Here is a 27,984-nt window from a genome sequence, read left to right on the forward strand (position 1 = left end):
GAGTTTTGAAGATTCTTTTATTGTTAAAAGAACTGGTGTTTTTTTTCTTTCCATTTTTAAACTACAAAACAGATTCCGTACATTCTGCCATAAATAAAAACAAACAATAAGGCAGGACTTTACATGAGCAAACAGAGTAACTTCCAGAACAAGTGAATTAAAGTGTTTCACAATCAGAAGCCATCCAGTTTTTAAAATAAAACTGTTGAAAACCAACAAGGCTTCAAGTGAGTCACTAGACACACTTGAAGAGGGAACAAAATGTCTTCAGACATTTTGCACTATTCCCTCATTTTTGAAAACCTAGTTTTGCTCAAAGCACATATCTGCTCAACATTGTAAAACCCACCCTTCTAGTTGGCTTTTGAAGTTTTTATTGAGAACCATTGGATAGAAAGAGGCACCGGTGACAGCATCACTTTGTTCCCAAGATGCTCATGACAAAGTGTTGTCTCTTAAACAAAGGACGTAGGAGGCAAAGGGACGTCTGCACACAAGTCTCTCTCCCGCAGGAGAACACTGCCCTTGTCTCACCGGATTCTCTTCTGTTGGCGGGCTCTGTAGATGTCATGGATGGGTGGCACCACGGCACCTTTCTCTTCATCCTCATCCGAATCCTCGTTGGGCCGTTTGACTGCTTTGGTGAGCATGGTGTTGCTCTCCATGGGGCCGTTCCCTTCCACGGCCAGGTCTGGCACTCCTCCGGTAATGATCCTCACGGCTTCATCAACGGCTTTGGAAGGAGGGACAAAATGGTGGTTTTAGGATATTTCAAGTGGAAATTGTTATGAAAAAACAAAATGACAGGTATGCTACTGAATCAGACTTAGTTCAGTTTCCTTTATCAACAATATTCATTTCCCCATCTGTTTATTAACTGGGCTAGGTTTTAGAAACCATTTGCCTTTGGATTTTTAAATAACTTTAGTGCTAATTAAAATAACAATAAAAAAATCACTTTCACGTACCAAACCTGATCATTCATGTTCACATCAAAATAAAAAAACAGAGTTTTATGGCATTTGACTTAGTATCAGGTGGGGTGCACGCAACATAGCCATCATGCTTGGCCTGCCCAGAACCTCATGCCCTGCTGGAATGCTAAGAAGCTTCCCATTCCCCCCACAGCAGCCCAGCTCTGCACGGTTTGTGCTTGGGAACTTACAGCTCGGGATCTTGCATCTTCGGAAAATTTCCATCAGCTCATCTACTTGTACAAAAGGACCCTGTATTCAAGAACAGATTTTAATTCACAGCAATGAAAGAAAAATAGTGTTGCTTCCCCTTTCCCTTTGACAAAGGGTGAGGCCTGAAACCAATAGAAAAACTGAACCAACCTGGAAACAGACGGGAGGAGGGAGGAGTTTCATTAAAACTACAGCAGCAGGTGGCACTGGAAACACCCCGCCAGGCACAGGGTGTAAGCCTGGGGCTGAAAGGGAAAGAAGAGTGTGAGATGACCAGGGAAAAGGGTTGGTAGACTTCTCAGTAGACAAATTTGCTGCCTCTGGGGTGTCTCCAGATGCTTTATACACTCTGTTCACTCCATAAGATTCAGTTGGATAGTGGAACCAGCTGCCCCCATAACATATGTGGGACCTCACCTGGGAGGCAGGTGAGCAGCATCAGAGCCATTGTGACAACTGAGTAGATAAGGAACAGATGCTCTGTGGACTGCACTGGTACCCGTGAAATATTTAAAAAGTGAGAGGCAGCCCTCTGGGAGTTTGAGCAGCCACTCTATACAGCAGAGGGACCTAGATGAGGGGCATGCAGGGAGGAGGGCAGGCAGGTTTCCTTCTCCACCACTAGAGGGAGCAGCCACACTGAGGAGAGCCCAACATGGGATCCAAGCTGTGGCCTGTACTGGGACTGGAGCATGGAAATCCAGCATTCAGTTCCTTTGGCATTTGTCCATAGAGCCTCATGCAGTTGTTCAACAGGAAGTGTGAATGGACTATTAGGCCACGCAGGGAAAGTAAGTTACTCAAGAGCATTTCTGAGAAATGCCTAAACATTCCTGCCAAAGTGTGTTCAGTCCAAGGATTTATTTTAGGTTATTTCCCCCACACTGCCCCATCTCACCCCACCCCACCTCTGTATCTAAAACATTTTAAAATATGAAAATAAACATGCAGGTCCAGGAAGGGTCACAGCTTACGTGCTAAATGTCTTGGCTGAAAGGGGATCATCTGCTGTGTGTCTGGCTTGGGATATTCAGGTTTTCTATCCACTTCATCTTTAAGGACAGGCACTATGGAAGGAGCTACCACAGGGTCTGGAATGATGGTCGCTAGCTTGGCCCGAGAGACGTCCTGGAAAAAGCACAACAGGAGAGTCCTGAACCAGAAGGAGAGGGTATGGAGACAGTCATGCAGTTCTACAACCAGAAATCAGAACATGGGGAAAGAAGTTGTAATTGCAGGAAAAGTGTAGATTAATTACAAGAAAAACCTGATGCTACCAAAGGTGGCTAAATAATGGAAGCACATGGAAGGCCAACCCTAACTGGTATTGTTTGTGGCAAAGCTCTACCCAGAGCGGGCAGGTCTAGCTACTTTGGAGTATGACTATAATCTTGTGAGCAAACCTCTTATTTCTGGCTTTATCATATGCATGATTTTAAAATACCAGTTACTTTGAAATTTGGAGCATTCCACCCCCTGGGTTTATAGGAATTAAAAGAAAATGACCAACAATGGTGAGGTGATATTTTATTCTTTTTATTCTATTTATTTTATTCTCTTTCCTCCCAAGAGAAGCACTCAAGGTCTAAAAACTGGAATGGAAATAGAGAATCTGCCTGATGCCTTAAAGAAAATGTTCAGTCTAGCCCACTTGTTTAAAGTTTATGGACTTTGATTTTGAAAGAATAATTGTTACTCTTTCAATCAAATCCCCAAACTTGGCACATATCCAAATACCAATCTAGATAGACCCTCTGAAGATGTCAGAGAGGCAACCAGTCTCCTTAACCACCTGACAGATACTGGAGAAATCTCCTCTCTGCATAACACCAACGAAGAATTCCTATCTCTCTAGTCTTTTACAGAATCTTCCCACCGTATGATCACAGCATTTAGAACCAGAAGGGAACCAACAGATTATCTCATCTAACTTCATTTCACACATGAGGAAACTGAGATCCAGAGAGCAGGAGCATGCCCAAGTCATGGGTGGAATTCAAAGCCAGGTCTTTGGAGTCCCAAACCCAAATCTTTTCCCACTACTCTAAGCTGTCTTTACAAAAGGAATTAATAGTGCAAGGCACTGCCGCCAGCCCCTGGCAGCCTAAAGAATCGTTACTTCCCCTTTGGGCAAACTAGTCAATTTCTCTCTTAAAGAACTTTTCATTGGTAGGCACAACTTTTAATACAGTTAGGGGTGGAGGCATCTTGGGCTCTCAAGGTTTGCCTGACCCCCCCCCCACCCCCACCCCCCCGCCCCTGTCCCACCCCATGCTGGGGTGATGAACTAGCAGTAAAGAATAAGACATACGTGTTCATGTGTGTTCAATATGACGAATTATTTTGCCTTATATTTACGTGTTATGAGTAGCCTTCTATTTGGGCAGGGGGTGAGCAAGATGCAACCAACAAATAAATAAACAAATAAGTAAATAAATAAAAGTGTCAAGAAAACATTAAAAATATATAGAACAAAATAAAGTTCAGAAGGGCCATGTGGCAATTTTGTTATTACCATTTCAAATTTAGTACATGCATTAAAAATAAACTGTGACAGGTTCACAATTTCATATACAATCCTTTTTTGTGTGTTTGCTTTACTGAGATGTTCATGGTGACAAATTTTTTTGAAGATTTACTTGAATCCAGTCTGATATTTCCAGACTTCCAAGGGAAACTGTGTGATTTGCTCTGAGGGGCCTGAACTCAAAGTGAGGAGACGAGCTTAGATCCCTCCTCCTTCTGACCAGCTGTCTAAGCAGGGATCAAGTCACTCAACCTCGGCCTCAGTTTCCCCATCTGTAGAATGGAGATAATATTTGTTCTGGGTTCTTATAAGAAAAAGAGCTTTGTGAATTTTTTTAAGGAAAGACAAATGTAGGGGCTTATGTCCAAACATTCTTGAATTTTCATTAAGCGCTGGTTTAGCCAGAAGTGAATATACTACATGAACATATATGTAGACAATAAACTCTTGGCTCAGTCTGCCATTCTGACAGGTCTAGGGCAATTGTGAATTAAAAGCAATAATTAATGCCAATTATTGGCTGATTTTCTCATCCCTTGCACTTTTGAAAGAAATGAAATAAAGAGGACAGTGAAGGAACAAAGGCTTTTCACAGGTGCCTTTAACACATCATCTGGCTTTCAACTGGTCCTGGGTGGCCCAGGACAAAGTTTCTCCTCTGTTCATGAGAAGCACAAGAAAAAGATGAAACAGGTCTTCTAAACATGAGTGACTCCTTGGGTTGCTTGAATGTCTCACTCTTCCCTTGGCCCCACTTTGGCTCTGTGTCTTCTGAGGGTTCAGTTCACAATGAAGCTGAGCTCAGTTTCCAGATCAGATCATTCCACTTGGGGCCTCTGAGGCCTTAGCCCTCAACTATGAGGGCTCAGAAACCTCAATGGCAGTAAATGTAGCACATGGAAGGAGAGGACAAGGCTTCCTTTTTACTGCATCTTAGAAACCATAATACAGGAGCTATTTCAATTAACCAATCAATCAATAAACATTTATTAAGCACATATTATATGCCAAAACTAAGTCTGGCTCACAACTAAGAAACTGATGCATCAATTTTATGAGTAGCATCTGAACCACCACTACCCCTCCCCCCCAAAATGTTTTAAAGTTGAAAAAAAAAAGAATAGTTTGAACTATCTGGGAGAATTAATAGCATTTTGGTTTTCCTTTTTAAACTTCCCATTCTATTTGACTTGTGTATCCTTGGGTACTGACAAGAGGGAGCTGGGTAGGTCAGTTGCCAGGTGCAACCAGAACGCTATGGTGGAAATTTCACTTTGAATTCATCTTCAGTATTTCTGATGGTTTAATGCTCAAGAAACTGTAGGGCTGAGAGGAGGGAAATGACACCCCACCCATGGGACGCAGTCCCCACCACCTACCTTATAGCCAAGAGCTTTCAGTTCACTCGCAGAGCAGGGATACAAATCCATGAACTTGTACCTATCGACCAGTAATGCTGTTTCCTTCCCTTCATATTCTTCCTTGAATGCTGTGAATCGTCTTTTCTCCACTTTCAGGATACTGGCTAGGTCACCAATGTTACTTTCAAAAGCAAGGAATCTGGCCCATATTTCTCTGCCCAGGAGAAGAAAGGAGAGGAGAGATAGTTCCTAGTCCTTTTGGAACACGTTCTAATCCACCTTCTGTCTTTCTCATTTCCCATGTCCCAATTCAGCAGCTGTTCTGCAGGGAGTGAGTCTACAACCCCCTCAACCCAGCTAGGGGCCAGACAGAAACCGAGGGCCCCTGGGCATCATCAGGCAGCCTCCCTACTGGGGAGGACAGACAGCCTGTGACTTAAAAAAGCAGAGGTTGGCAGATTTTGTTGAGTAGTTTGGTTTTGAAATTAGTCTTAAAGTGGCATAAGTTCCCAATATCAGATAGGTCCTTTGATTAGGGAGAATTTGGGATTTGGGACGAGGAGGGGAAAAGATCAAACTATCTCTCCATTAAGTCAATCAGTAAGCACTGCCCTGGGTTGTGTAGCACAGGTGCACTGGGAAATGTTTAACAACTGGCTCCCCCTCCAAATGTGTGTATGACATACTTTAATATTTTCTCCATCATTTTCCTAAGTCTAGACAGCCAATAGCAGTCCATTAATCCTTGACTTGTAGCCTTTGTTGATTTCCAGGGTATAAATGCTCACGTGGAAGATGTGGCAATTTAGGTGCAGGGAGCCAGGATAAGCCGCTACAGCATTCCACTCGTTCTGCCTTATTCTGTTAGCAAGGCAGGCTAATCCCAATCTCTACGTAACAAAAACTTGACAATTTTCCTCAAAGCTGACAACGCAGATACTTCCAGAAAGGCAGAGGATTCGTAAAACTTTTAATTTTTGGCAAGCCAAGCCAAGGGGAGGAAGTGGCAATTCGTCAGCTGCTCTCTTAGTGGTGGGCACACGCCTCTCTCCAAAAACACAGAGCTTAATGTAGCCATGCAAGCAAAGAGCTGCTTAAACCTATGCCTCAACCTTTTCTCCAGTGACAGAATCATTACAAAGCTGGCTCACACAGGAACCACGTGTAGTTACTATTTAATGTGCCCCCCCAAATCCCTCTTTCATTATGCTGTATGGGCCCCAGAGATGGACATTGGGTCAATGTACTTTTGGAGCACAGAGGAGGCAATTAAGTTGTATGAACTGATGCATGAAATTACCACAACTTGGGCTAGCATAATCACAGCCCCCAAACTAATAGAGCTTCTCTTGTATCTCCAAAGATAGAATATTACAGAACTCCCTGGACTCTTTGATGCTGAAAGAATACATTGGATACCAAGATAAAAGCTGAAGGGATTTACTAATTGTACTTTCTTGAAGAAAGCAAGCTAAGATAAAAGAAAAATAAAAACAATTAGCAAGAACAATCGAATATCAAAATAGAAAGCAAGCTAAGATAAAAGAAAAATAAAAACAATTAGCAAGAACAATCGAATATCAAAATAGAAAAAAATACAGATGAACATGAAGGCCTAGAAGGACTTCTGCTTGGGAAGAATATTAAAATGGACACCTCTGTAGTAACTGTGTATTCTAGGGCCAGAAGTGGTCAGGGACATGGCACCAAGGTATTAGATCAGTTGAAGAAGTTAAAGTGGAAGTCAATAAATATTTAAGTGCCCACTATGTGCCAGGCCCAAACACAGAAAGACAAAGAACTTAAGTACATTTACAGCATGTCCCAAAAGAATGAGTGCCCTTTTAAGTTGTTTAAAAGCACACTCGGACTTCTGGGACACCTCTAAGAATATGCAGATTAAACATAAAAAGATTAAAAACAAGATATGTACCAGTTAGGGAGGGTGGGCACTAAGGGGCAGAAGAATCAGTTCAGTTCATCCAACGGTGATACTTGAACAGCATCTTGAAAGAAGAAAGGGACTGATTCTATGAGGTAAAGGTGAGGAGGGAGTGCATTTCTGGAATGAGGGACAACCTTGGAAGGGAGATGGAGGGTGATGTGTGAGGAACAGAGAAGGATGGCTTGGTTGCACAGCAGTTTGCTGGGAGGAGAGATGTCCTCAAGGGGACTGGAAAGATAAGGCTGGGGCTAGACTGTGAAGGGCTTTAAAAGCTGAACAGAGAAGGTTATATTTTATCCTAGAACCACGAGGGAACCACTGAGGTTGGCTGAGTAATGGTATGGTAAGATCTGTGCGGAAGGAAAATCACTTGGGAAGCAGTGGGAAGATGGATCAGTGATGTGAGGAGGCAGACAGACCAATTAGGAGGGCACTGCTGATGAGAGAGCACAGAGAAAGAAGAGAAGGGGGCCCAGGGCAGGGCTTTGGGGAACACCCACTATTAGGAGGCATCATATAGATGATGAGCCAGCAAAAAGAGACTGAGAAGTGGTCAGAAGTCACGCTACTTTGCTCTTGGAGACACGATTTGAAAGACTAATAAGGAATATATTTAAGCTTCCCCCCTGCCCCATTTTCAAAAGGAAGTAAGGTAGTTTGCAATTTGAAATGATGCAAAATAAGATATTTAGGGGGAAAAAACCCAAAACATAGTGTACTCAAAGGAAACAAAGTTTCTTAGGTATTATAAGGCATGTGAGATATAAATAGGCACTGAAACTAGAAACAAATTTTCTAGAACCTGGACCAAAGTGGACAAACTATAGGGCTCTTGTTTTGTGTGAAAAAGAAGCATATGAATTCATTTGTAAAAGTATTTCTTTTTCCTAAGACTAGGCTTAAATACAGTTTTATCTTTAAGTCCAAATGGCTGGTTAGATGTAGTCTTTATGGCCTAACACTTTTGAGCAAAGCTTACCCAGATTTCTCAGGTGGAAGGCTTCCAGAGGTCAATACTCGTTCAAACAAAACTCGGGTATTATTGTCCTCTGAGGGAATTCAAGAAGAAAACAAATAATTAAAATTAGCTCATAACCATTTTTAATTAAAAAAATTCACAATCAAATGCAAATTAAGTCTGACAAGTCTTCTAAGTATACAAACTATTAAAATCTAATAAAATTATAAATGTTAGATTTCATACTTCAATACAAAAACCATCAACAAAGTAGGATTTTTGGAGAGTTGGATTTAAAAATTTTTTATGTGTAAAGGATTACAGGTTTCAAATTTAACCAGTTTTTAAAGACATTGACGTACTAGGAGATTGGAGGTGGAGGGAGCAGAGGGGATGCTGTTTTTAGGAGTAATTTTCTAGACAGACTTATGACTTATTGCTTGACCAGCCAATATAGCACACCTGCATCGAAATATGACAATTTGTGCATCTAGTTACTATATTAAAAATAGAAGAAGAGGAGGCACAGTTAGACTAGAGATCTATGATACTTTTGAAAGTATCATTTCCTGCTGTAACATTTTTAAGTTTTACAAGTTGAACAGAGAATAAGGCTTTTAAAAGATGAGGATACATGTGTAATGGGGATCATATTTCTTGCTTTTTCAATGGGTGGAGGAGGCGGTAGACAGAGAGACAGAATAATTTCAGAACTGAAAATAAAAATAAAATAAAAAAAAAAAGATGAGGATACTTACTAATTGTAAATCAGGATGCAAGGCAAAGCAGCAAATGGGCCTGCCCTGTCCTGTTCCATGGATTTTAACAATAGCTAATCATTTTCGATTGCTTTACACCCTTTAGCTCATTTAATCCTCAAAACAGCCCTATGGGATACTATGGGTTTCATTATCCCCATTTTACAGATGAAGAAACTAAGGTTTAGGAAAGTGGAGTAATTTGCCCAACTCTGGACAGCCTTTAATAAGTGTGAGGGTCAGAACTCAAGCCCAGGCCTGTTCTGACTTTAAGGCCATCACGCTCTGTGCTACACAGCAGTGGCCCTCAGCTCCTTCTTACAGTTTTATACATGAGTCTTCTTCCTTCTTATACTTTGAAGCTCTACTGCACCCATACCCTCCCATCTCAGCAGACGGCTGCCCCCCAACTTTACTGGAAAAGAGGCCAAGCATCTGTCATGCCACCCGCATCTCTCCTAGCCATCTAGAAATTCAGCCGTTCCCTCTTTGGTCCAGTCTCTAAGGCCTCTGGCCAAGGAAAAGCCCTTGACAGCGTGCCCAAGGAGTATTCCTTCTCTGTCTCTGTATTTCTCTTTCCTCTCTTCCTTCTTTCACTCAACCTCTCTCTCAGTCTCTCTCTGTTCTTTTTCTCTCCTCTATCATTTTCTTTGTCTCTCCCCCGTCTCCATCTCTCTGCTCTCCCTCTCCTCTCTGTATCACTGTATTTCTCTGTCTCTCTGCTTTTCCTCTCTCCTCTGTCACTGCCTTTCAGTCTCTCTGTCTCTCACTGTCTCTGTCTCTTTCTCCTCTCTCTTTTTCTCTCCTCTTTGTCTCTGCTTTCAGTTTTTCTCTCTTCTCTCTGTCCTTGTCGGCTTTTCTCTATGTCTCTGAGGTTTCCACTAGACGAACTCAGCTGGCTAATTTCAGGTAATTCCTTAGAATGCAGTGGAGGGTAAAGTGGTGGCCTTGGTGCCAAGAAAGCTGGGCTCCCATCATGGCTTGGTGACCATGGACCAGTTACTGGACTGCTCTGAGCCTCAGTGTTTTCATCTGGGCAGTGGAGCCAAGAGTAGCTCCTGTTTATCACAGGCTTTATGGGCTACCTGGTGGTGCTTTCCCTCCAGGATCTTACCTGATCCTCAGCACAGCTTGGGACAGATGCCATGAGGCCCATCATCTTATAGATGGGTTCAAAGGCAGGTAAATTACTTCCCAGGGTCATGGGCAATCTAGGGCTGGCAGCAGGATTCAACCCCAGGTCTTTGGCGCAGGCCTCCCTCCCTGCCTCCTCCACACCAGTGCTGTTGTAAGGAAAGTGCTCTGCAAATTGCCAGGCAGTAATTAATACATGGGAGTCATAATCTTGGACTCTAGCATTTACTTACCATTGAGGTGGGACAGGTAGTCAATATAGGCTAATACGTATTCTGGAATGTCCCCATATTTCTTTAACCCCAGCTCAAAAATCTTAAAGGCCACTGATTTATCCTAGAGAGAAAGAGGAAAAAAAACCTCACTAATTCAAATTCAAATGGTTTGCTATGTATTCGAAAAATGGCCTGGCGACGAGCAGAGCAACGAACCTAGCGTTAAATGAAAATGACAGAGCTGCATCAGCCTCCATTCTGAATGGGCTCAATGACACACAACCTAGAAAACGTTCACAAAGTCAACCTTGGGACTGCCTAGATATCCCCTCGGCTATGGGGTGATCTCACAACGTGGCTCCTGACGGACCCTTTCAAATACTGAGGAATTAAGCTAAATAACTAATTCTATGATGATTTTCAATTCCAGAAATATCCCTCAATAAAAGAAATTTTTTTTAAAGCTATTTTTTTAAAATGACATTTCAGTACTTACCTTACTACAGTAGTACTCCATTAATGCTGCAGTAACATAGACATGATGGCGTGTTCTGGTGTCTTCTCTTGCTTTTTTGAATATCATCCTTCCAGATTTGATGCCTTCTGCTCGCCTTGCAAACTTCATATACTGGATATATACCTATACAGATTTAAGGGATTTGTAAAAATAACTCAAAAAATCTGAGAACATACTGGCATATTATTGAGCCACGGTAAGGCCTGAACAATCCAAAAGTCTGAATCACACTTTATTCCCTTCTTAGTTAACTTACTCAGAAGGTAGCAATCTTGATCTTCCCAGAAATAAGAACGTACAATTGTTGACTCAGCATGTAAGTATTAACTTAAAGCATTTAAGTAGCATTTAAGCGTTGAAAAGGGGTATTACCTTCCAACGTAAATACTGTAGTATTCATTTAACTCCATCAATTAATTTTCCTAGTGCTAAAGATACGAGGATTTCCAAAGATCACACATTGGAATCTCACTAATATTCTATTCATTATGGAGCAAAATATAGATTATTAATCCAAAATTTCTGAAGTGCCCCCCACCCCCGCCACGGACCCTGAAGACAGCGTTATGGTGATTGTTTTAGAGTGACTGCAGGCCGAGCTCTTCTGGAAGTTCAACATGTGAAATATAGGAAGGCTGCTTATGCCTCTTATTTCATAAAGAAAGACCATAAGAGAATGTAAAGGTGGAGGAAGGCAAGCATTGAAGCTATTACTCACCAGAGTTGGGTCAATGTCCTCAATAGCCAGAAGTCGATTGTAGATGCTGTGCACCTTCTCATATTTCATTCGACTCTGAGGTAGCAGGAAAGATTTGGAAACAAATGATAAATGCACACAACACAGATCTAAATCCATACCCTGCTTCCATGTCCATATGTAAGTAGCATTAAATCAATCGGTATTTATTAAACACCTATTGGGTACCAGGCCCTGTGCTCAGCCCTTACACTTCATAATAACTACTCCCAAAGATGCATTATTATGACATTGTTTTATACATAAGCAAAGGATTTAGAACTTCATTCAATTTTTTCCCTCTGGGCAAGGATAAATAAGGCAAAGGGGATAGCTGGAAAGAGCACTGCAATATTAAATGAAATAATTCCTACACATTTAGGAAAAATGTCTAAACATTTGTTTTCTTCACTCACCTCTTCATAATCTGCATATGCAAAATAAAGTAGCATATTCTTCTTCAACAAAGTGCTAATCGCTCTCTCATATATATTAGCAGCTTCATCACTAAATAATTTAGCATTGTTCATGTCCTATGGAGGAAGGGCAAGAAATAAAACTCACCTTCAGTTATTTTACCACAATTGAGAATGCAGTTAATTAATATACTTTATCCTATTTTCTTTATGCATAAATAAAAATATTTCGATTTATATTTTCTTAAAAGCTTAAAAGTTCACATTTCATTGGGGGAGGGGTTGGGAACCAACATTTATTAAATGTTACTATGTGCCAGGTACTGTGTTAATTAAGCACTTTACAAATATTATCTCATTTGATTAACAAATAAATTTATAACATAATCAGTCCCAAGACTCATAGAGCAAAAGGAATATATAAAATGACTGCCATTTGAATCATTTTTAATAAAGTTATTTAAAAGCCACTGCTCTATATTTACTTTTTTGAAAAGCGTCTGGGCTGTTCATCATCAGGCTTCCTCACTGACATGCATTCTAAATGTGCAACAATTTTTTTGTCTGATTTTCATCTTTGAATGCATAGTAAAGCAGGGTCCCACCAATCCCAGTGAAAATTGCTGAGAAGCCATGGGCTGACTTACCCCTTTCTCAGCCAGCAGTTTGCTGGACTGTTCCAGGTACTGGGCAGCTTCGTACCAAATATCTGGGTGATGGCCCAGCACCAGCAGGCACTGCTCGTATGCAAACATCACTACAAGAAAATGTTCAAACACAACAAATGTCAGAAATCTGGCTATGGCTGCTTGGTCCTTTCCAACAAATGGCTCTCAGGGACTACCTGAACATGCACCCACATGGAAGGAATACAGAAGATGTCTCACGCTCTCCCAATTCCTAAGAAAGCCCCCGTGTTTTGAGCTAATTAGGCTACCTCTTTTTGTGATGAGAGTCTGATCTTCTGTTCGGAGAGGGTTGCTCTTTTCCCACTGTATGTATTTCTTCCACATGTCTACTTGCTGAGCCTCTTGGGGAGTATTCTGTGGAGGTACTGAAGGGGCATTGCGGTCTAAACCTTTCATTACTGTTTCATACTCCTAGAAAATAAATATTTAGCAAGTTTTAGTAAGCTTATTTTCTTGGCTTAAAAAAATTCACTTTTATTTTCAGAATATGGAAGCCTTCAGGAATTTGCTCATCATCCCCCCTGCGCGGGTCCATACTCTCCTCTGCATGAGTCCCATTTTAGTCTATGTACTGCCCAAACAAGCACTAGTGAGCCAAATATGCTTGAAGTATCGATCAAACAGAAAATATTTATACCCACAAACTGTCCAAAAGGCTCTTTCGAATACTGATCATTTTATTATAGCTAAAAAGTATTGGTGTTTTACATTTCAGTGAAGAAGGAAGGCTGCTGGTGTGGTAACAATGGAAAACAGTCCTGACTGCTCCAACAGAGCAGCTCTGAAGCCCCTTCCTTTGGGTCCTCTGGGAGTGATCTAAGAGATCACAGTAGCACATAACAGAGTTTCTTACTATTCATCATTTAAAAATACCTCTACTTTATCTTTTCAGTAGAGGATAATACAATTGAGATATTTTCTCTAATTTCCTCCAAAGTGAATGTAGGTCTATAAAATTATATTTGACATACAAAGATAGGTCCTGAGGCAGACTATCTTACCAAGGTAAATTTAGGTATTCAGATCAAATCTAGTTTGTCATTCATGTTCTGTATCCCTCTTTGTTGTTATGCTTGTGAAAAAACAATTTTAACTTTTTAATACATATTTACTTTGTATTTTATTTGCCAAACAATATTTGCCTCTAGTGAAAACTAATCCAGATTGACAGCAGCAATGGCAGTAGAATACACAATACTTTATATTTATATTGTAGTTTACAATATACTAACAGTTTTCCCACAAAGAACCTCAAATTTGGTGATTAGGTGACTTGTCTGAGGTCGCACAGCCAGTGTCCTAGAACTGGGACTGGAATCCAAGGCCTCTGACTTTTAGTCCAGTGGTCTTTCCAATGTTGGACATGGAACCCCACTAAGAGCAACGCATTCATAATTAATTATTAAACTAAACATACAGATTAAATTCCAAACCTTTGCCACACGCCTGGCATTCATGTAATCTCTACTTCTATCTTCAATCATTTTCTTAGCTAGATGTATGTTGATGCCCTAGAATAAAATGTGCAGAAAACATGTTACATGATTAACATTTAAAAATTCTAGCATTCACTTTAAAACAAAAAAATTCTAAAGAAAAGCATATAGTAGGGGAGAATACATAAATAACTTAATTCTAAGAATTGGCTTATTTTAGAAGTACATGTTGAAATAGGATGAACAGATGGATTCACATAAATGTAATGCAGCAGCCTTCAAATGACCCCAAGTCTCATTCATTACATGGCAGGGCACAAAGGCTTGGATGGAGAATGTCTCCTGTATATGAGTGCTTTCTGCTTTCAAGTGCTACGTATTAATATTTGATGATTTAACAGTGAGAGCCTGATGAGGGAAAGGAATTACAGACAGTCATCATTAGATTACACTTTTAAAAAAATCTTTTGCCTCAACTATGACATATTAAGGCACACTATCCTATAAAATCTGACCTTGGCCTCAGACATATTTAGTTAAGGATGATTAAAACATCTTCAAACATAGGACAAAATATAAGAAAGGATAATTACTTAAAATACAGTTTCTAGTAAAATTCTATTGTAAAGAATGACAGAAGGAGCTGACCATTCAATACTAAAAACAAATCGTCTAAGTTCTTTCCTTATGGTTACATCTCTCTTTCTAACTTTGACTTTCTGAAAATTCAAACAGGAGTATAAAAGATACCTATGAGGTCATAATTCCTTCACTAGTTTATAAAGTGCTTCCAACTAAACATGGAGATAATGAATAACTTCCTCCTAAACACAGGCATCCTTCCCTGACTGGCCCAGCTAACTTAGTTGGTTAAGACATGGTGCTATAATGAGGCCGGAGCACATCAGAGAGCATCTGAACCAGTGCTCTCACCTGACAAGAGGGCCCTAAGGGCCAGGGTCACAGAGGTACCATAAATCAGAAGAGGAGAGGAACTCCAGTCCTCTGATTCCAAATCCAGTGTTCTTTCCACTATACCAGAATGCTCCATGGTTTCAATTAGCTCCCACCAACCATTCCCTTGCTTTAGTTACTGTCACTTGAGAGGAGATGATGAATGGCTCAGGGAAAACTGTCACCAGCACTAGAAAAACCATTTAAATTGCAGGCCCTTCTGATAGGTCAGCAACATAGTCTATATTAATCAAGGGCAGCATACTTTATTTTCTACTTGATTTTTTTCTAAATAGTTTATATTCAAGATAGACTCTAATCAAAAATGTCCATTGTACTTCATACTATTCAGTTAGAACATACTTATAAGTAACTCTTATCAGTAGTATAGAGAAACTTAAGTATTCCTCAGAGTCCTGTTAGTAACCCTATCATCATGCGTGATGAGGTACGTCAATGTCCAGGCACTAGGCCTGGCACAGGAAAGCTAGAACTCTCAATGTCTGGGCTACTTTGTAGCCAACCAGTGACTATATATTTACCTCTTCATATTTATTATAGTCTCTCCAAAGTTGCTCAATATTGATCATTGGATTAACACAACCTCGCTGATAAACTCTCCGGACAGCTGTTATTCTTTGATTTTCTGCATAAGATCCAACAGCTTCCCTGTATGGCAGATAATACGTGTCATTTTTGCTATCACACTAAAACAAGGGGTCAAGCATAAAATGTAATTCTGAAAATACTTACACGCCTTTCAAGAAATTGATGTAATCTACCCAAATCTGAGAAATAAAATAAAAGGTCATTCACTTTCTTTACCTATTTATATCCATTAAATTTGGTATAAATACTTTTATAACAAAACACACCTGATAAGACATAATTTCCATTCCAATTTTATCCAAAGCAAAGTCATATGCTTGTGCCATTTTTTCTCTGAAATATAGATAACAAAAAAGACCACAATTTAATTCATTAATTGAGCACCAGGCCTTGTGCTGGCGATTCAGAGATAAATAAAACAATTCCTGCCTTTAAGGCACATTCTACTAGGGGTGAACTAGTTAGCACAGATGATGAAATACAAAATACGCAGAGTCAAAGCAAAATAACTGGGGAAGCACTCACAGCTTCAGAGCTCAGAAGGCTTCTTGTAAGAGGCCATACCTAAGTTATTCTTTGACAAGTCAGGAGGGAGAACATCCCAGGGGCACAACCTATGCAAAGGAAGGGAGGTAGGAAACATAATCACATGAACTGGGCAAGGGAACTTCAAGTAGACCAGTGTGGCTGCAAAGTAGAGTGTGTGAGAGGGAATAAATAGTCAGATTCATAAGCCATGAATTCTAGAATCTAGATACAGATCTATAGATCTGGAGATATCTATATAGAGAGATATAAATATCTAGATCTAGACATGTAGATATATCTGTGCTGTTGTTGTTCAGTCCTCTCTGACTCTCTATGACCCCATTTGGAGTTGTTTTTGGCAAAGATACTGGAGTGGTTGGCCATTTCCTTCTCCAGCTCATTTTACAGATGAGGAAACTGAGGCAAACAGGGTGAAATGACTTGCCCAAGGTTGTATGGACCAGCACTCTATCTATTGCATTACCTAGCTGCCTGTTGATACATATGTAAAGAGTCAGATATCTAGATGCAGAGATAAAGATATGTTTAGAGAGATCTAAAGCGGTCTAGATCTAGAGATATAGATATATCTGTAGTTACAGCTATAGGGTTCTATAAATCTATTCTTTAGATCTAATAAGACATTAAGGTTGTCTAAACTGATTAGAAAGATAAGTGGGAGCCATGCTAGGAAGGGCTTTAGATTCCAGGAGAACTGGCATTTTATTCCAGCTACAGCAGCAAGCCACTCAAGTTTCTTGGGCAGAGGCCTGTGACTTAGGCATATGGACTCGGCAGCCCGATGGAGTTGGAGAGGGACAGGCTAGAGGCAGGGAGAACAGTTAGGTGGCTATTTCAAGACAAGAGGTAATGAGGGCCTAAAGTAGGTTAATGACTATGAGAAAGCAATGAGAGATATTGTGGAGGGAGAAGTGATAACAATATTTAGAAAGGGAATCTAAAATGTCATCTACAATTAAAACATAAATAATATCCTTTGAGCAAATTAAAAGAAGCCAGAGGCAAATAAAGATGCTAATTACCTGGCTGCAAACATAGGATGCAACAGTGTAGAATGTGTGTAAGAACTAAATTTTTACTTCATCGGCTATCCCTGATTTTCCTTTTAGCTCAGAAGAAATCGCAAATGGTCAATAGGTCTATGCATACCTTCTACTGGCTGACACATAGTGTTATTAATATTGCTAAAATACCATTTTCCAAACATAAACCTCCTGCTCGAAATTGTCCATTGTTTCTCTGCTGACTATGAGTGGAAGTCCAAACTCTATACTACAGCATTTAGGCTGATCCCTACACTTCCCTCTTCAATCTAACATAGACTACTCTACAGCCAAACCAATCTACTCATTGTCCCCTGAAAACAGCATGTACAGACCCGCCCCTCCAAAGAAATCCAATTCCCTATCAGAAATGCTCCTCCCTCATCTATTTTTCTACTTATTTAAATCCTACCCCTCACAATCTCCCTCCTCCCAGAATTTAGTTTGTGTTAAACTCTGTATTGTTATTCATACTTTTATGTCTCCCCAGCTAGATTCTAAGCTTCTCAAGGGCAGGGACTCATATGGGCAGGGACGCATATTTTTTGTATGCCCGGAGACCAAAAACCAAAATCATTCACTAAAAGTGCTTGGTGAAAACTGTTGGGAAGCTGCAGGCATAGAGACTATATAACAGGCACAGCAGCTAACTAACTACAGAAAGACTGTTGTGTGCTTTAATCTCCTTTTTGGAATATGTCTCAGAATAAATCTGTTAGAAGGTAAGTATTTTGTTACAGAAGATGATAAAGAGTCCTACATCAGGTGAGAGAGAGAATTCTGTATGGCCACATAAGTCACTGGTCTGCCTGCATATGAAAAGTGTCCAAGGCTCAACCTCATTAATATACAAAAGATGTTCAGATTAAAACAGCTCTGAGGTACCACCTTACACCCATCAAATTAGCAAAAATAATTGAAAGTAAGGAAACTCAATGCTGGTGGGATTAAGAAATAGGCACACAAGTTCATTGATGGTAGACCTGCAAACCAGTAGAATCTTTCTGGAAAACAATCTGGCAATACACAGTCAAAATTACAAAATAATCATGCCCTTTGACTGAATAATTCCATTATCATAAATACAATGGAAAGTGTTATTAAAAAGGGGGGGGGGGAAGGGACTGTCTGTTAAAGGTTTTTAGAACTGTAGTATTTGTAATTACCCAAAACTGGGAACAACCTAAATGAACTAAAATAAGGGAATGGTTACACAAATTGTTGTACATTTATGTAATGGAAAACTATACATAATGCAGGTAACATGTACAAGCAAAGGAATCTAAGGAAATCTAGGCCTTTACTAACCACAATACAGAAAAAGAAAAGAGGATGAGCTGAGTATTTTTACTCTATTTATTTACATATTTACTACAACAAGTTAAGAAGAAAAATGGGTGAAAATAAATGGACAAAGAGCACTGCTGGGGACTTAGACATACAGAGTGAAAACTACGTTTTGTGTTTTTAAATTCACTTGTTACTTATAAACATAAATATTTGGAGAGTAAATTTGGTTATATGTGATATTTAATATTAAGCATGCGATAAATGACATTTTAAAAAATAAGGTGAGGAGAAATAAAAAATTAAATAAAAAATAAAACCATAAAAATTTAAAACTAGAAGTGTAAAAAAAAAGAAAAATTAAAAATCAAAACTGCACCTAAAAAGACAAAATAGTACATTATCGGCTGAAAGTATGGAGATAGGTGGAGCAACAGTGAGAATCACTTAGTCTCCACAAAAAACCAAGATTGCAGAAAAAGTCCTATAAAACTATTTAAGGCACTGCCATATCATGTAAACTATCCGCTGAATTCTGGTAAGTTTGGTGTTTCAATACAAAAAAACAAGTATGTGTTTGAGGGGCTACTAGAAGTACTTAAGACACTTGAGAATTTTTTATGTGGCTAACTCGAAAACCCCAAGGTCTAAAAGACTAATCAAATGTGGAAACCTATTATTTCAAGTCTATAAATTTTTCTTAACTCTTAGTGTCTGAGAGAAGTCGTAGGAGCAAATGTGAAAATACATGCCAAAGCTGGTTTGCATTTTTTGGACCCCTGGCTTAACTTACTTGTAGCTGGGTAGTTTTCCCTTGGTTTCTCTAACATAGGAAAGATAACACTTCCATAGATCAATATGTAAAACCTTCATAAGGCATCTCTGAAATAACTGTTAACACAAGAAAACATTATTAGCTACATATAATAAAATTTCACTTTTACATTATTGAGGTGAAATTCATGAATATAAATTCAGCAGAAAGAAAAATAATTCAATTGGATTAGTGAAATTATGCATTCTCATACATAAGGGTACATAAATAACAGGAAAGAACTTCTATAGTCTAGGTTGTCTTCATTTAAATAGTGGAGGCTTAAGTGATCAAACCTATTCTTCTCATGGCCCCTAAAATATAATCACAACTACCAGTTAAACTATAGCATGATATTGAGTATGTTTGAACGGACTCACCTTTTCAACCTTGTCATAATTTTTAGCTTTAATCTGCGCAAAAATAGAAAAAAATAAAGGCTTAATTTTTTTTTATCTTTAGAGCAACAGAAATAAGTTTCTATACAATGTTATTAACAATTTCTTTTCTTAGAAATCTCTTCTTCCTTAAATAGAAAATACTATAAGAGTATGGAAGCAAAATGGGGTTTATAAACTTATTTTACTTGGAAAACTACTATAGCACAATAATTTTCATAATTTTTTAATGTCAAGGCAGATAATCCATAGCATAATTATCAAATAAGGCAAACCAGGTACTGCAAAATTGGTCCTAGGACAAGCAGCAGGATAGGTGCCCTCAAATGAGCTTTTTGGGGAAAATTCTATTATAGGGGAGACCTCGAGGAGATACTTCAGACTTTAGGACACAGATCCTGTGATGTAAGGAGAAAGAGACCCGAGGAAAGGACAGACTGTTGAAGAAGATGTCACCAGAGAAGGAACAAGGGTAGGTGCATCCATCACCAAGGGAAAGCCCATCTGGTAGCTTTTTATTTTATACAATCATACTAGCTGACTAGGTATTTAAGCTCAGTTATTTTGCCCTGCTAAGGCACAAGTACTAATAATACACTCTAAACTGGTACCTTGGGACAAAGCCCAGTTACTCTACCTTCTGAAGTGACCTCACTACGTACACAAAATATTGATTATGCAGCCAAAATCAAAAGCAGGAATCTGTAGAAGGACCACCCAATAGAAGGCTATTTGGAATGTGTACTGAAGGTAATATTTGATTCAAGACTTGTTTTTACCAAATAGCCACAACTAGAGTGATGGAATGAAACTATCAGGCAAGATACTGAGGTTAATTTCAGTGAGTTTCTCAATATATGTAAGTATGTATGTACATATGTACATATGCATGCGTATGAGTACGTATGAATGTATGTGTTATGTGTAAGTATGTTATGAGTATGTGTGTATGTGTATGTATTAGAACATATGAATCCAATTATTAGAGAATTGGACTTGTGGTCAATGAATGTAACTGTCAGGTCTTTATACTTTAGTAACATGAACTCATCTCTCTTAAAGCTATAGAATTATTTATGACATTGTTTGTTTCCAATGCAATTGAGACTAAGACATCAAATAGGACTGTGGATAGTGGGCAAACATATTTGTTTTTGTTGTTGTTGGGGCAGCTCGGTGGCACAGTGAATAGAGTGCCAGGCCTAGAATCAGGAAGACCCCAGTTCAAATCCAACCTCACTTACTAGCTGTGACCCTGGAGTCATAAAGAGCCTGACATGACTGAAACAACTGAATCGAAGAGGATTGTACATAGTCTGCAAACAGTACATTACATTACTTCTTACAAAATTACTGTACTTATAGTGATAAATATTTTTAAGCTTCCCTTTACAAGAAGATCAGAGGTTGTGTTTAAGGTCTGACTCTAAGTGCAATAACTGGTGACACTTTATACAACTTCCTTCCTCCAACGGCCTTCAGGAATCTTATTAAACCAAGCTTCTTCCTTAAGAGGGAATTCCTGGGCGCCACCCCCCACCCCCACCCCCACAAGCATTATTCACCAGCATTTTAGAAATATAAAATACCCCAAATTATGAACATTCATAACTATTTTCAACGTGCCAATTGGTTCTACACTTTCTACTCCTATTCATGGGCTACTGAACAAAGCTGAAGGAAGTCTCACAACTGGGCTCACTGGATACATTATAAATCCATGTTATCCAACTTCAACTAGGCCCTTACTGTAGCAAGGTAAGTCTTTTTATTCCCTCTAAATGATTCCCTATCTAATTCTCCATAGAAGCTAATTTCAAGCCTTCTCTTTCTTCCTTAAGCATCCCATGTCTCTCCTTCCCCTTTTCAAATGAGGACCTTACCTCCTACTTTACTGAGCAAATTAAGGCCATTAAATGTGAATTCCCTATTTTCTTAATTTCAAAACCTACTGACATTATCTCTCACTCTTTCCGCTCATGTACAATCTATGAAGGCCATCCACGCTACACATACAGTTGATCCTATCCTGTCTTCTTTAGTGCATTACAACCTCAAACATTCCTTCTCAAATCTTCAGCCTCTCACCACTGCTTCAAACACCTGTCAGCTCATCTTTAAACAACCTTCACTAGATGCCACAATCCCCTCAAGCTATTATCCTATAGCTCTCTACCCTTTCCCAAACAAACTCTCTGAAAAAGGCATCTACACTTGTCACTTTCATTTCCCCTTCTTTCATTTACTCCTAAACCCTTTTCAATCTGGTTTCTGACCTCAATGTTCTCTTTGAAGTTACCCATGATCTCTTTAATTGCCAAATCAGATGGCCTTTTCTCGATCCTCATCCATTTTGACCTGTCTGCTGGACACACTTCCACTTGCTAAGCAGCCCTTCTTCCTCTCCTTTACTAGCTTATCATCCACATCACACAACAGCTTATGTGGTTATTCCCCAAGGTTCCATTCCAGGTTCTCTTCCAGGGATTTCAGGAACCCTCTACATGCAATCTCTTCTTTAATTATCATCTCTATGCACACATGCCTGGCACATAGTAAACACTTAATAAATGCTTATTCATTCATGACATATTTATATCTAGATCTATGTATCTCACCAACCCAAGTCCCTCCCCTGAGCTTCAGTTTTGCATCACCAGCTGCCTACTGAACATTTCAACCACTTTTCCTTTTGAAATTATCAACCCTTCCAAATTTCCCTATCTCTAGAAGCTACCACCATTGTTCATGTGCTATCCCTGACTCCTCTCTCTCCTATGCGTCACACATAAAACTGCCAGACCTTGCCATTTCTTTCTTTACATCTCGTGTTTAATCCCTTCTCTCTATTCACACAGCCACTGTCTTAATTCAAGAACTCCTTGCCTTTTGCCTGGATAACCGCAACAGCTTTTCTCAAGTCTCTCATCACACAAGTCCATCCTAAATTTTGCGTACAAAGTCATTTTCCTTAAGCACAAATCTGACCATGTCACTCCTATACTTAACTCCAATTGCACCTAATTGTCTCTAGGATAAAATATAAACTACTCTAGTTAGCCATGGTAATACTCTTCATGATCTGACCCAATCTATCTTTCCTGTCTCCTTGGATATGACTCTCCCTGCTTCTGGCATGGGGAAATCCAGCCAAATTGTCTTCTCTCTTTTCCTCACATAACAGTTCATCTTCCTCCTCCCATTCCCTTACACTGTCTGTCTCAGATGTCTGGAATTCACTCCTTCTTCAATTCTTCCTCACTGAATCCCTCTCTTCCTCCAAAATATAGCTCAAGCATTGCTTTCTGCAAGATGCCTTTCCTGATCCCCAAAGTTGCTACTGCCCTCTCTCCCAAATTATATGAATATACCTTGTATTTATTCACTTTATATCTATTCTGTATCTACTTAAATATACACTTGTTGCCTTCCCTGCTAGAATGTATGTAACGAATTTAAGTAAAGGATTGTTTCACTCTGTTTTCCCAGTGCCTAGCAGTGACTGCGTATATTAGGTATTTAATCAATATTTGTTGACTGACTGATGGTAGGATAATAAAATAATAACGCTTTTATAATTTTACTATATAAAATGGAAGACTGTATCATGTCCTCAACAATTTGCAGCTGGTAGCTGACTTCATCATTCAACCAAACCTACTTTTTCCTAAGATATCCCTGACCAATAGCCGTGATGGATTTTTCTCAGTCTTCATGCATTCTGACGTAGCTACTACTTTTGTCACTGCTGAACACGCTTCTCTTCTTCGATACGTTTTCCACCCTAGGTTTTCATTATAGTAGATAGTAGACAAAGCACTAGGTCTGGAGTCACATCTACCTCTCAGGGTTGTTGTAAGGATCAAATGAGATCATATTTGTAAAATACTTGGCAAACCTTAAAGCATTATATAAATTCTAGCTATTATTAAATGGTAGCCTTTACTACTCTCTCCTGATGCTTGGTTTAAGGATTTTTTGTATCTTACAAACTAAGCTCCAAGGGGCATGGGGGGCGGGGAGGGCCAGGGGAGAAACCTTAGCTCTAGAGCTAAATCTTGATCAGTTAATGAATAGCACCAACAGGAAATGCCATTTAAAAATATTGTTATAAAGTCAGCAATTTTTTTCATAGCTTCTTGGAAAATTTATTTGTTATTGATGTATATGCTAAGCATAAATGCTATTGGAGTTAGTTTATTACTCAAACTAATTATGTTTAGACAATTACTGCAAGGCATTTACAATACCATTTATACCTTCTAAGATAAAAAAAAGAATTTTGTTTTTAAAATCATACATGTGTAAAATGATAAAAGTATCTCATAAAATTTCATCATTTGCTCTTTCCATAAGTATGTGCAATACCTCTAAAGTGAAAAAGAATGAGGCAGAGAAGGCATTTAAGGTCATTTCAGAAAGCACAAGTCAAGGTTTTCAATAACATCCAAGATTTAGTGTGTTGGCTAAAAATCAAGTATTTCATTTTTGAGAAAAAAAAGTTTAGTATATAATAAAGTTCACTACAGTTTTTAATAAAGTTCAAATTTTTCAAAATTGACAAAATTAACTAACAAAAATGTTAAGATTGTGATTAATCTGAAATAAAGTTAATTTATATTTTTAAATAGAACAAAAAGTATTTCAACATTTAAAATGAACTCAAATAATGTTCCTGATATTTTACAAGCCATTCATGACTCATGGGTCATTCAGTTAAAATTCACAATGGTTCCCCAGATCTAAGTGATGAAAAATTGTCTTTTGCAACTTCAGTTTTCATGTGAACTTAAATATATAAAGCTAATTTTCTTGCTGATGGTAGAATTTGTACTTTTGAAAGATGTAAAAATCTACCCCCTAACCAAATACTTTCATTATTTTAAGTATAGGCTATAGTATATGTATAGTGGAGTGCCATCCATTATATATATAGGAACATTTTTATTAGTGGTAGTCTTCAAGGATTATTTTAAAATAAAAGGAATACTGCATCTCTATTATACTTGCTCTGTCCTGTGAATGAACACCTAAGAGAGGTGAACGCATCCAGTTGTATGGAAAATACATCATAATTTCCTCCTATAATAGTTAATTTCTTTCATAGACTTATATTAGTATGAGATCCTGTGAAATCATAATTTTAAGTGCAAAAGGGATTTTTAAAAGCTCTGATATGCCAGATTCTAGCATTCTGATCAACATTTCTAATCCTCAGATTTTGAAAGCAAATTTATCTTCAAATTTGAGGTCATGTTAAAAGATAAAAATGATTTGTTTTTTTTTTTTACATCAGGGCCATAAGCATTATTATCAGTGTGTATAATTAATACAAAATGGTTCTAAGACATATTAAACAAAGAATCTTATATGCAGATAGCTCTATATAGCAATGCCTAGGAAGAAACCAGGTAGACCACATAAATATAGCAGACCTTTATGTTTATTATGTGACAGAAATTTAATCAATTTTTACTTTTCAGTTACATTTTCATAGCATTATGGGGTTACAGGAAAATTCGGAGTTTACACACTGTAAGAAAAGACTTATGCTCTTTGTCTAGTTTCCCTATAGAATGTAAGTTCCCAGAGAACAGGGATTGTTTTGTCTTCTGTATCTTAGCTTAATCTAGTAAATAATTATTGACTGATTGTCTACCAGACAATATCCAAAAAAGATTAATTTTTTTATGCCTTTAAATACCTTCTGACATTTAATATAACTGTTGAGCCCTGGACAAGTAACCTCTCTGAGCCTGTTCCCTCATCTGCAAAATGTTGATAACACCTACATCAAAAGGGCCTTGGTCAGGATTCAATGAAATTGTTAAGTATTTTGCAAACCATTAAAATGCTATATAAATATCAGATATTCTCCCTCCTTAGACCCACAGATTTGTGTCCCTAATCCCATTCTTAGATATTCTGACATCTCTCACTTCCTCTGAATCCCAGGGGAGCAAATTTGTAGTTAGGAGCCTCTCCACAAATGGCCAAAAATCTCATTTTGATCGACTTTTGAAGTGCTAATACAGTATGACACAGTGCAGAGAAAAATGGATTTTCCTCAAGGGGATAGCATTTCACAGTGTGGCTCTATCAATTCTGCAAGAACCTGGGCAAGTCGCCTGAGGACCTCAATGTCATCCTCATTGCTACAAAATGAGGAAGTTGAGCCAGATGATGTTTAAGGTACCTCCTATCTGGCATTTGAAGTTAATAAGAACTATCAACTTTGCCCCTCAATTTATGACACCTTATTTTCTTCATTTTCATTATTTTTGAAGATTGCTATAGTTGACTTTATTTAAAATGTTGAGTTATCTAGTGATTTATATAAATATGCAATTTTAATACTATTTACCTAACCATGCTATATTAAAATATTTATATCTCTAAAAAGAATTAATTGTATTCCCTAAAAATTGCTAATGCATGCAATTTAAAGATGTATCAAATACTTTGCCTATCTAGGCAATGGTGTCTGCTCCTTTACTTATGTTGAGCTGATGTATAAAATTAAAATGTCAGTGACTTTCTTAGTTAATGTCAATGTCTTCACTAAGTGGAATAAATCCCATTTAGTCTAAATAATACAGTAATAGCTTTTATGGATTGTTTCTAAAAATTATACATTCTAGGGCAAACCTTTCAAATTCAGTACTTTTACACTATACCACAAATTACTTGGTTATCATCTTTTCACTCTGGAAATTACTCAAACAAATGGGATTTTCAGCCAATTACGGGGAGCTTAAAAGTGCAATTTATGGCCCTAACAAACTTCATTTTCAGATATTTTCAGATAAATAATTTTGGCTTAAAACCTAGCCCATAAAATTTCACTTTCTTTTTATCATAGCTTCTCTTTTCTCTTCTCATTAGACTCTCACTTGTTGATCTCCTCAACTCCTTCTGAACACATAGCTCCTAAATCAATACATCCAGCCATAATTCTGATAATATCCCATCCAATTTCACCAACTGCTTGCTGGATATGTCCAACTGGATGTCATGTAGGTATCTCAAATTCAACATGTCCAAAATGGAATTTATCTTCTCCCCAAATCTATTCTTCCTCTAAACTTCCCTTTTTCTGGAACATTTTTATCTATGTATCCCCAGTGCCTGGTACATAGTAGACAATTAGTAAAGGCTTGCCGAACTGAGATGATGCATCTGATTTAAGTGAGTATCAATTTACAGATTGTGAGCTATACTTTCAATTGAATTAAGATCAAATTTTACTTGCCTACTGCATGACTTTGAATACTTAATTAAATTAAATTAACTTATGAAAGTTCAGTTAGTGGGCTAGGGTTGGGGAGATAAGTAAATTTTTTGCTATCAAACATAGCAGAATTTTTTTAAACATCAGCATAATAAATTAAATTAACTGAAGAAGTATAGTTAAAGATATGAAAAGAAATCAGTTTTGAGGAAATAGGTATAAATATTTTTGTAAGGTTAAGAACTAATTCTTAGGGAGTACTCACAATTAGGGGGTGAACAGAGGATACAGAAAAGATGGTTCAGAGAAGTGGGAAAACCAGGAAAGGGTAAGATCAAGGAGACCAGGAAGTAAAGACTTTCCAGGAGGAAGTAAGAGTCAACAGCATCAAATACAACAGAGATGCAGAGACAAAGGATGGAGAAAAGATAATGGGAATTGAGAATAAATAAGAGTCCTGGGAGGGCAGTTTCAGAGATCCACTAAATACAAGATTTTTTTTTCCAGATTTAACTGTTCCAATTTTAAAGTACTTAAAGACAAACAAATCCTTATGTTCTTAGCCTTACCTACAAAACCAAATGAAATGAAACAACTGCCAGGCACACTTGGTGACATAAATAAACAAAAATGATTATTCCAATGCTTTGGGTACACTTTTAACCCTAATGACTATGAGGCTTGCCAATACTCCATTTCACTAATTGCCTTGTCCTTGGCCTATGTGTCATACAGACAGCAGCCACTGTTTAGGTGAACATTAATTCTTTCAGATCAGTACCTGTGGCATAAATACGTAAACTTTCTTGTTAATATATATATTGTTTCAAAATAAGTGAAAAATTAACTTTCAAAAATAATCTTGAAAATTCTAATAGGAAAAATCTTTTTTACTTGGAGCTAATTTGAGGAGGATTTCTTTTGGCCTGAAATACCTCTCTCAGTGAATTCTCAAAGATTTTGGAGCTTAGACTTTTGCCATATCTCAAAATATGGAAATACCTGAGGTCACAAAAACTATATCTACAAATCACTAATCTGAATATCTGAGTATATGAATTTCCTACCTGATAGCCCAAGTGGTATTCAAGGAAATAGAGAGGATTCATTTACCCAACCTCTCATATACAAATGTACTCTTTCTAACATAATGCACTCTTTATTGTTCTTTAATTTTTGACTTTTATAAAATTCTCCCTCTTGATAATGTAAAAGCCTTA

General features: G+C 38.2%; 1 protein-coding gene across 1 annotated transcript in view; it reads right to left on the bottom strand.

Annotated features, from left to right (window-relative positions):
- CSTF3 (cleavage stimulation factor subunit 3) overlaps positions 1-27,984 on the bottom strand; it is a 79,695-nt gene continuing 51,711 nt past the window's right edge. Inside the window, exons 4-21 of the mRNA XM_036763423.1 lie at positions 19,516-19,548; positions 19,115-19,212; positions 15,709-15,775; positions 15,587-15,621; positions 15,376-15,502; positions 13,877-13,954; positions 12,692-12,854; positions 12,402-12,511; positions 11,755-11,871; positions 11,321-11,395; positions 10,582-10,725; positions 10,104-10,206; positions 8,000-8,069; positions 5,094-5,289; positions 2,162-2,315; positions 1,338-1,432; positions 1,166-1,226; positions 1-733 (exon numbers count right to left, since the gene is read on the bottom strand). Of these exons, the coding sequence (XP_036619318.1) occupies positions 531-733; positions 1,166-1,226; positions 1,338-1,432; positions 2,162-2,315; positions 5,094-5,289; positions 8,000-8,069; positions 10,104-10,206; positions 10,582-10,725; positions 11,321-11,395; positions 11,755-11,871; positions 12,402-12,511; positions 12,692-12,854; positions 13,877-13,954; positions 15,376-15,502; positions 15,587-15,621; positions 15,709-15,775; positions 19,115-19,212; positions 19,516-19,548 (1,929 nt within the window). The 3' untranslated portion in view covers positions 1-530. The remainder of the gene's footprint in view (positions 734-1,165; positions 1,227-1,337; positions 1,433-2,161; positions 2,316-5,093; positions 5,290-7,999; positions 8,070-10,103; positions 10,207-10,581; positions 10,726-11,320; positions 11,396-11,754; positions 11,872-12,401; positions 12,512-12,691; positions 12,855-13,876; positions 13,955-15,375; positions 15,503-15,586; positions 15,622-15,708; positions 15,776-19,114; positions 19,213-19,515; positions 19,549-27,984) is intronic.

This window comes from Trichosurus vulpecula, chromosome 6 (assembly GCF_011100635.1).
Source record: "Trichosurus vulpecula isolate mTriVul1 chromosome 6, mTriVul1.pri, whole genome shotgun sequence".
Classification (NCBI taxonomy): Eukaryota; Metazoa; Chordata; class Mammalia; order Diprotodontia; family Phalangeridae; genus Trichosurus; species Trichosurus vulpecula.